The 9,509-nt window shown below is 39.0% G+C and overlaps 2 protein-coding genes across 4 annotated transcripts; one reads left to right on the forward strand and one right to left on the reverse strand.

The window, feature by feature from the left end:
* On the forward strand, nt 1-6,259 carry LOC131311117 (rust resistance kinase Lr10-like). 3 transcript variants are annotated; one of them, XM_058338448.1, is made up of 4 exons: nt 1-868; nt 2,578-2,601; nt 2,699-2,977; nt 5,622-6,259. In XM_058338448.1, the coding sequence occupies exons 1-4, from the start codon at nt 130-132 to the stop codon at nt 6,083-6,085; spliced, it is 1,506 nt and encodes a 501-aa protein (XP_058194431.1). In that variant the 5' UTR covers nt 1-129; the 3' UTR covers nt 6,086-6,259. The 3 variants fall into 3 exon arrangements, with proteins under 3 accessions (XP_058194431.1, XP_058194429.1, XP_058194430.1); XM_058338446.1 differs by lacking the exon at nt 5,622-6,259 and adding an exon at nt 3,072-4,154 and having other exon boundaries at nt 8-868; XM_058338447.1 differs by lacking the exons at nt 2,578-2,601; nt 5,622-6,259 and adding an exon at nt 3,072-4,154 and having other exon boundaries at nt 8-868.
* A 1,027-nt stretch (nt 6,260-7,286) lies between these two features.
* Nucleotides 7,287-8,618, reverse strand: LOC131311646 (E3 ubiquitin-protein ligase RHA2A-like). Its single transcript, XM_058339171.1, has one exon. It carries the CDS (start codon nt 8,269-8,271, stop codon nt 7,777-7,779), a length of 495 nt encoding a protein of 164 aa, XP_058195154.1. The 5' UTR covers nt 8,272-8,618; the 3' UTR covers nt 7,287-7,776.
* Nucleotides 8,619-9,509: the final 891 nt, after the last annotated feature.

Genomic DNA, 9,509 nt, shown 5'->3' on the forward strand with positions numbered 1-9,509 from the left:
ATTACTCCTCCATAGCTGGCTCTGGCTGCCCTGGGTCCATCTTTCATTACATCTGTCTAACATTTTGGGGCAGTGATCTCTCTCTCTCTCTCTCTCTCTCTCTCTCTCTGTATATGCACGTCTGTGTTTATGTCTCCTCCCCTCAGTATAGTTATCTTCCTTCTCTCAGCATATCATACAGGTTCCATAGCACTAGCAGCTTCAGTTAACAACACAAGTGAGAGTTTCTTTAAACTATGTCCTCCAACCAGATGCAGCAATTCAGGTCCAATCATCAGATACCCTTTTAGGCTAAATACCCAACCAACCTTTTGTGGTCGTGAAGGTTATCAATTATCATGCTCAGCCAATAACACAGTCTTCCCCCTTGGTTTCTCCCGCGACTACTACGTTAGAGAAATCTATTACCCCAACAACTGGATTTCCCTAACCGAAATCCCGAAAAACAGCCCGAATTGTCCAATCCAAAGTCTACTGTCTTTCAACCGTTCTGGATCAATCCTAGAGGAACCCGACTGGAATCTTGTTATCGCCAATTGTTCTCAAGGGGTTGTTGAAACGGAGGGATTATTCGGTCCGATCGATTGCTTAAGCGATGGCGGTGATGGTAATGGAAGTTTGTTTTACGTAATGGATGGTTCATATCGGATGGATAAGTTGCCTTTGCAATGCATTGTTTTCAAGAATGTGAGAATTGCCCATGTTCTTGATGTTAAGGTGCCTCTGGAGAGGCTGTTGAGGGAAGGAGAGATCGTCGAGAACTATAGGATAGACTATGAATGTTTGGTATGTGAAAGAGATGGAAACTATTGTGGGTTCAACAGCACAAGTAATGAAACGATGTGCTCTAGTCCTAAGGCTCGAAAAAGTAAGTACACTATACACAAGTATTGTTTACTCAACTGTTCGGTGGGTGCATAAAATCGGATTCGCAGCAGATCTATCTTGTGACAAGTGGGGTCAAATGAGAGCAATGTACGCAACTATAAAATATAACTCTGAAAACAACTTCATCCAGATTTGCTCGATGCACATCCCCTGACATCTATTGGACGATCGACAATGATTATAGTTGTGTCCGGTAGGGAGCTACTTAAGAACCACCAAATATGCTTGAGCTTGATTCTTCAGTTTCTGGATAAGGAGATAAAGGTAAGGGTTAAGGGATGGAGGGATAAGTGGCAAAGTTCTGAGGAGGGGAAGAGGGTTGTGTGCACTAAGGCTCTGTTTATTTGACCATAAAATGTTTTACCCATTTTTTATTGTTTGGTTGCACAAAATATGAGCAAAATGTTTTACTAATAAAATATTTTCTGTCAATTGAGGTAAATAACTTATCGGCAAAAACTCCTTAAGTTAATTTACCGTTTCGATGATCTGCCATTGGCCTCGGAACCCAACCAAATCCGTTCCCCTCCCTCATGAATTCCTCTCTGGCTCTCTCCCATCCACATGCACTTTCTTCACCTGAAGCCAATTTTAGATAAATTACTGCATTTCTCTTCTTTGTGTGGCCCATCATGACTCTCTCTCTCTCTCTCTCTCTCTGACGTGTACAATATACATATTCTTATATACACCCACATATATCCTTTACTAGGGAGTACGAATTTTTAAAAAAAACTCCAAATCCTCCCATTAATCGATTGGGGTAAAAATAACATTGGAAACGTATTTTGCAACTACCAACCAAACAAACGGAGCTAAGTGTGGCTCCAATTGTCACGCGGTGTCCAAAGTGAAATAAGTTAAAGTAAAGTTAATTGCAAGAATAATTGTTGCTTTACCTTTACTTATTTCATTTCGGTAGAGGATAGTAAAAGTTGTTTGTCTATTATGTGTATCGGTAATATAAAAGAATATATATATATGCATATGCATATCCAATGTCATAAGAGATGTGCTTATTCTTGTCTAAATTAAGTAGAAGATTTTCCTGGCTAAAAGTTGTATCGTGACTGCACTAATTAATAGAACGTGAATTTCACATTCATAGGTAATATTTAATAATGTTTACAAACGAAGCGAATTGAATGAGAAAAACCTTGTTGATGTTAAGTTGAAGTTCCCCACAAGTTAGAAAGAGTGTTGTTATAGATTCGCGGGTCTGCACTAATTGTTAGAGAACTCATTTGGAGGACAAAAAATATACACAAGTTGATCGAACTTCCTTTCTCTTTGAGCACAAAATTACTGTCACGCTGAAATGGATTTTCAGCAAATTTATCTTACGAGAGAGTCTTCCCCTTCTGTGAAAGGAACTCACGTTTCAAAAAGATTTAGGGCCCAAAGATATATATATATACTGGTCTTGGATGTTGGATTTGTGGACGGAAATGAAAATGATGAAGATTTGTTAGAAAAATCCATCTCTGTTAGGTTGTTTCTCAGTACATAAAATGGATACGTATGCGTACATTAGTTACTATTACAGTTCCATTTTCCTTTTCTCATCGCAAATCCAAGATCCAACCGTAGCATGTGTTTTTCTATCCATTCTTTTGCAATCTAATTGGATTAATTGTCCATTGAATTACAAAAGGGTGTAACTGATTTTTTTTTTTTTTTTTTTGGCAGGTTCAAATGTTGCACTTATTGTAGGTGCGCTTCAAGTTCTTCAACTAAGAAAATCTCTCAAGCTATTAGCATAATAAACTCATAAACTGATGCTGTCGATGCTTTTTGTTAACTTCTTCAGGAACTAGTGTTGGAGGTGGCACCACTTTGCTTGCACTTTCCATGTTCATTATCTACAGATTTAGAAAATCGGACAACGAAAAAGAAACCAAACTCAAGATTGAGAAATTCCTACAAAGCTACAAGACCCTCATTCCAACCAGATATACTTTCTCTGAAATCAAGGGAATAACCAGCCGATTTAAGAAGAGACTAGGCCAAGGAGGTTTTGGAAGTGTCTACCAAGGGAAACTTGCAAATGGGATACCCGTTGCCGTAAAAGTGCTTGAGAATTCTAAAGGTAATTGTATAATGCATGTATGGAAAGAAAATGGAGAAATATTGCCTGAATCTCTTTTTTGCGCTAGTACTGATTAATGTTTATATTCCAACAGGTAATGAGGAAGAGTTCATAAACGAAGTCTCCACTATACGTAGGATACACCATTTCAATGTGGTTCACCTTGTGGGATTTTGCTATGAAGGGACTTGGCGTGCTCTGGTTTACGAGTTCATGCCAAATGGGTCACTCGACAAGTTCCTCTTCTCAAAAGAAGGTAATCGGTCTCAAAGTCGTCCAATATTGAATTGGGAAACACTGCAACAAATCGCAAAAGGTGTTGCTCATGGGATAGAATATCTGCATCAGGGGTGCAACCAAAGGATCCTTCATTTTGACATAAAGCCTCACAACATTTTGCTTGACCAAAATTTTCAGCCCAAGATTTCGGATTTTGGACTTGCCAAGGTGTGTGCAAAGAACCAAAGTGTTGTATCAATGACAGGAGCAAGGGGAACTGAAGGGTACATTGCGCCCGAGCTGTTTTCGAAGAACTTTGGAGAGGTTTCTTACAAGTCTGATGTTTATAGCTTTGGAATGTTGTTGTTAGAGATGGTCGGATATAGGAAAAACGACGATCATGTTAGTGATGAGAGCGAGGAGGGCCAGATTTATTTCCCAGAACAGATATACGACAGAATGAGTAAAGGGATGGAACTAGGGTTGCAAATGGAGATGGATGGAGATGAAGAGATTGGGAAGAAGCTTGCATTGGTGGGACTGTGGTGCATTCAATGGAGTCCAACAAGTAGGCCTTCCATGACAAGGGTAGTTCAAATGTTGGAAGGTGATTTGGGAAATTTAGAGATGCCTCCTAGGCCTTTTCTTTCCTCAAGGATTGATCACAGTTGAAGACGCTTGCAATGCAATCTGGTAAACTCAGGTTTGTCGGAGCTCAACGTATAGTAGCTCTCCTATACCATTGACTTGGATGGGGAACTTTTTCAAATTTTCCTCTTTGTCGTGGTTTGGGAACGTATGCCATCGATGTTTTTGGGATATTATGCTTTGTTTAGGATACTAGCGAATTATCCGTGCCTGTGGCACTCCCCAAAAAAGTATTAGTACCATTTAGTGGATATTGATAAACTCTTCCCCAAAAATCAAATTTCCAGCATGGCTATTGGCTTATGATAAATCTAAAGGAAGCACATAAAAGAAAAATAAAATCATTTTCTGACCATTGTACCCCTGCTTCACAATTAGTAACATGTGCCAGTTCGTTTGCATATCATTTAAATCAGCTATAAAATCACATAATAGTACAATATTGTGTCATTTTACTCGAACTAACAAAAAAACGCAATTCTTTGTCGCTAACATAAACAAATCCCCCATTGTCTCGATACCCTTCCTCCTTACTGTTAGAAATGATTAGTCTCCCATGCTTTGGGTGCCGCGATTTTACTTTTCCCATATAAAGATTTCAAGTATGCTAATGTTGATGTGTTCTGGATCATTCAGCAAAAGAGGCTTACATAGTGCACATCTGCCCCTCGTTATAGATCAGCAGCATTGCAAAGTACAGAAAGGTCATCAACGGTATTTGTGAGCTTTAATCAATGCCAATAACATGTAGCCCCACACCGTTTTGGCTTTGTACATAATCCCATGTAGCTTCAAATATCTACCAAAGATTTGGAGACATAGACAGCTGAATCAGTTAAATTAGATTCAACTCTTCATAGCAGAATCAACTACATCTACTATAAATTCCGAGCTCTTGTAGACTACATCAATGAAAATTGGTTTCCAAAGATTCGAGTATTTAGTTGGTCGTACATAGGTTCAACTCCCCTCCTCCTTTTCCCTTGCCTGATACTTATTTATACACGATGTTCTTTTTCTTTTCTTTTTTTGTCAAGCGGAAAATTATATACACGATGTTCTTGCTTGCGCATAGATATACATAAAAATTAAAAAATAAGATGTTGGGGTAGCTTCAATGGAACCAATCTTGTTATACCAAAATACGAAGCGCATCATTTTCATGCAACATTTCCCTTTCATTTGCTATTTGCCTTCAACTGAATACAAAAACAGTACTGGGAAACGTGGTGGCCCTAAGAAGCAGAAATGATATTTAAGCAACATTTCTCAGCTAATTACGCATGTTCAATAGCTTCAGTGTAGACAATACTAATGAGAGTTTCTTTAAACTATGTCGACCCCCAATGTGATGTAGCAATCTAAGAATCACGGACACCTCACAGGACCTCTCGTATCCATGCAGGGTCCGTCTTAAGGTTTTCGAGGCCCTAGGCGAGGATAGAAAATGGGGCCCCATATATTTTATTAAAACTAAAAAAACATGAAATTAACTTCAAAATAAATTTGTTACAAGTATTACAAAACATAAAAAATATTTTTATTGCTTCACGTTTAACTGAATTTTCTTTACCCTTGGCACTAAAAAAATGACCTAAACAATTTTAAGGAAATCACAAGATAAGTTAGTAGAACCTTGGCCAACTAGGGTTATCTACCAACGGAAACTGCGGGATACCCGTTGCGGTAAAACTATTTGAGAATCCTTAAGGTAATGTATCCAAAGAAAAACGAAAGAATATTACCTATGTAATTATAAATTTAGACATTGCATCAGGTAACGAGAAAGAGTTCATCAATGAAGTCACCACTATATGTAGGATACACTATGTCATTCTAGTTCGCCTTGTGGAATTTTGCAACGAAGGGACTTGGCTTGCTCTGGTTTATGAGTTCATGCCTAAAGGATCAACCGACAAGTTCATCTTCTTAGAAGAAGGTGAACGGTTTCAAAATCGTCCATTGAGTTGGGAAAGGCTGCAAAAAATCGCGCCAGGGGTTGCTCGTGCGATAGAATATCTGGACCAGGGATGCAACCAAAGGATCCTTCATTTATACTACATAAAGCCTTGGAACTTTTTTCTTGACCAAAATTTTCAGCCCAAGGTTTCAGACTTCGGACTTGCACAGCTGTGTGCAAAAAGTGTTGTATCGATGACAGGAGCAAGGGGGGCTGCAAGGTACGTTGCACCCAAGCTCTTTTCAAGGAACTTTGGAGAGGTTGATTACAAGTCCAAATAATCCGTTGTTTTTGGAATGTTGTTAGAGATGGTCAGAAATAGGGAAAACGACGATGTCAGTTTAGTTGTGAGCGTGAGATCGAGCAAGATTTATTTCCACGAACGGGACTCAAGGGAAGGAACAATAGGGCATATAGCAATTTGAGATGGATGGAGATGAAGAGATTGGGAAGAAGCTTTGCAATGGTGGTGCATTATTCACTGGAGTCTCACTCACAAGTAGGCCATCCATGACAATTGGGTGCTTCAAATATGGTGGAATTAAGGTGATTTCGGAAGTTTAGACCCCCCCCCCCCCCCCCCCCCCCCCCCCCCCCACTCTCTCTCTCTCTCTATGGTGGAATTAATGTGATTTCGGAAGTTTAGAGATACCCTCTCTCTCTCTCTCTCTCTCTCTCTCTCTCTCTCTCTCAGGCATTTTCTTTCTTTCCTCGATCAGATGTTGGTTGAGATGGGCACTTGAAATTAATACTATTGAGCTCCACCACTTGGCATCACATTAAAATCCTAAGTAAATACTATACATGTCTAAGATCAGGTGCGTACAAGTGCAAAACTGATATCCTTTCGGGACATTTATTAATGGTGCTAGCTCGATCGGCCATTTTTGTTACTCCTATTCAAAAGGGCAAAGCTTTTATCAACACGATCGGTTGTTACTGAAGGGTGTTGTTTGGGCAGGCAATAGGCTCCAGTCTACAAGCCATGAATTAGCCACATTCCGATCGATGATTCAAGATCGATCATTTTCATTTTGTAGGCGTCTATATATAAAATATATGCGTAAACACTTATGCGGAAAAAAATAAAAATCAGTTGATCTGATTATTTATGAGTTGATTACATTTGTCGTCAAGTGGTTAACCAAAGTACGATAAACAAAGTGGGTTCGAGCAGACGATCGATTATGCTAATCAAGTGGATTGGAAAGGATCCAACTCCTTCACTTTTCTTGCTTAATAATCACTGGTACATTAATTGGATGGATTAGCAAGTAAATGCTTTCAAGATTGAATTTGATGGGAAATTAATCCTGCCATTACCCAAAAATAAAAACTAAACTAAACTAAATTCATCTTAAATTTGGGCACAGTCAATGCACGCGTGCCCCACACCTTTCTGAACCACAAGTGTCTGAATCCCTAAATAACGTGTGATGTTTGTTGGAAGGAGGGCCTGACACACACGCAATACCAGATATGTATTGAAAAATCTCCCTCATCATAGCTACAAACAGAAACAACAATTTACATCTTACAACTAATCACAATACACGAGCTTACTTATCGAGTAGTATTAAAAACAGAAAGAAAACCAAAAGTCAAAAATTTACAGCCGCAAGTAAAAAAGAACCCTCCACAGAGCTCTTAAAAAAGGGGGAAAAAGAAAAATGATAGCAAGGGAAAAGGTCAAAACTGTCACAAACCCTTTAACCCTAAAAATTAAAATCGAAAAAAAAAAGGGTCTTCCAGCAATTTTAAAAAAAAATCTAGAAAACAGTTTCAAACATATTCCACATTCCGTATATAATTACATTCGAAGCCGTTCGAGATATATAGATCCACCTGCATCGAATCGAATGTATCTGAGTTTTTGGATTGTTTTGCTAGATCTAGAAAACTCACCCTCCAACACACCATCATTTTGTACCATGATGTCATGCATCATCATCGTAATCATAACCATAGCAATTCACCGGTAAGAGAAAAACGTGAGGAGGTCATGACCAACGCGCCGCTCCGCTCCGGCTACGCGCTCGCCGGAAACCAGCGGCGAGCGGCACAGAGGGCAATTGAAGTTAAAATGCTCGAGCCACCCGTCTAAGCACCCCTTGTGGAACACGTGGCGGCACGCTAACCTGCGCACTTGCTCGCCTTCCCTCAGACCGGACAAACAAACCACGCATTCCGAACCGCTACTTCCATCACCACCACCACCACAATCATAGCTGTAAGAAAAAACCCGGTTCAGATGGAGTTGCTCTGATAAAACGATTAGACCGGAGAGTCCTGAGCCCAGCATCCTCCCATCGTCGAGCTCGTCCGGTTCGATTGGAGAGATGCCCGTGGACCGGAGGAGAGGGAAAAAGACGGAGCGGAGGTAACATGCGCAGTTGGCGACGATTTCGACTAGAAGGATGAAGATCGATTGCGATGAGCAATCGCTCACTTGACTCTGCAGCCCCATCGGTTTTTGTGTTTTTTCAAATCTTTCGGGTAGAATTTAGATGTATGGACCGATGTATGAGAGTTATAGTATGTAGATATGTGTTGTCTATAAGGAGTATGTTGGAGTATATAAGTACGAGGGATGGCGGATCAAAAAAGAAAAAGTACGAGGGATGGAGTTGGCTTCGAGAGGGTATACAAAAGTACAAAGGATAGTTAGAGAGAGAGAGAGAGAGAGAGAGAGAGAGAGATCTGAGGGTGTGGTGACCGTGTCGTTGCCTGCTGTTTTATTTGCGGAGGAGAGAGGTGCCACAGGAAATATTAAAAAAATTATGTTACTAAGCTCCTGCCCATTCTGCTGAGGGATTGTTTAGTTCCTAGTACACTGTGTCTGAGGCTCCTTTTAGTCATCATGTGATGGAATTCACACAGTTGAAAACGGTATTGGGATTTTTCAATCACCAGCTGTATGTGTTTTCTGGGTTCAAGATATTTCATCGCATAAAATTAGATCACTACGAGGAAAACGTATAATTTTTAAATAAAAATTAAGATTCTTTTAAAAACTTTTCACACCAATTTTAAAATCTCATTCATCCGTTTCAGAACACATTCTTAAAAAATAAGTACTTATTTCACATTTTCAAACTCAAAAATAATGTAAATGAAAAAGAATTTTTAAAATTTTTTTTGCACCGTATTAAAGATCTCAATGAGATCTATTAAATAAGATCCATAGTGATAGAAAAATTATTTGCGTAAACACATAATTTTTAAGCTTGAAATTATCTTTTTAAAAAATAAGTTTTTATTTGGGTTTCTGGAACCCACCCTCAAAGCTTCATTTAGTGCAGAGTAATATTATGCACGAAAATATTTACTCCTATAACCAAAAAGAAAATATTTACTCCACTTTTTATGAGAATATTATACTACAAAATGTACTTTTTATTTTTTTATTTTTTTAAGTGACTAGCTTTTTGGGACGACAAGAGAATTATGAGGAAGCGAGTTATTGTCGAGTAGGCATTCATACAGTCTCTTTTGGATCATCGAGGGCCTTGTAGGTGCACTACAGGAGTGTAGTGCAACATCACAGTTATCCAAAAGTTTGTTTAATGGTCCAGATAAACAAATATATCTTAATGTAGAATACTTATTTTTCATGTGGGATACTTTTAAAAATATAGACCATTAATTGAACGGATGGATGACTTAGATATTGTACTACACCCATGCATTGCAATCCCATGTCCA

The sequence above is a fragment of the Rhododendron vialii genome, chromosome 12a (assembly GCF_030253575.1).
Source record: "Rhododendron vialii isolate Sample 1 chromosome 12a, ASM3025357v1".
Lineage (NCBI taxonomy): Eukaryota > Viridiplantae > Streptophyta > Magnoliopsida > Ericales > Ericaceae > Rhododendron > Rhododendron vialii.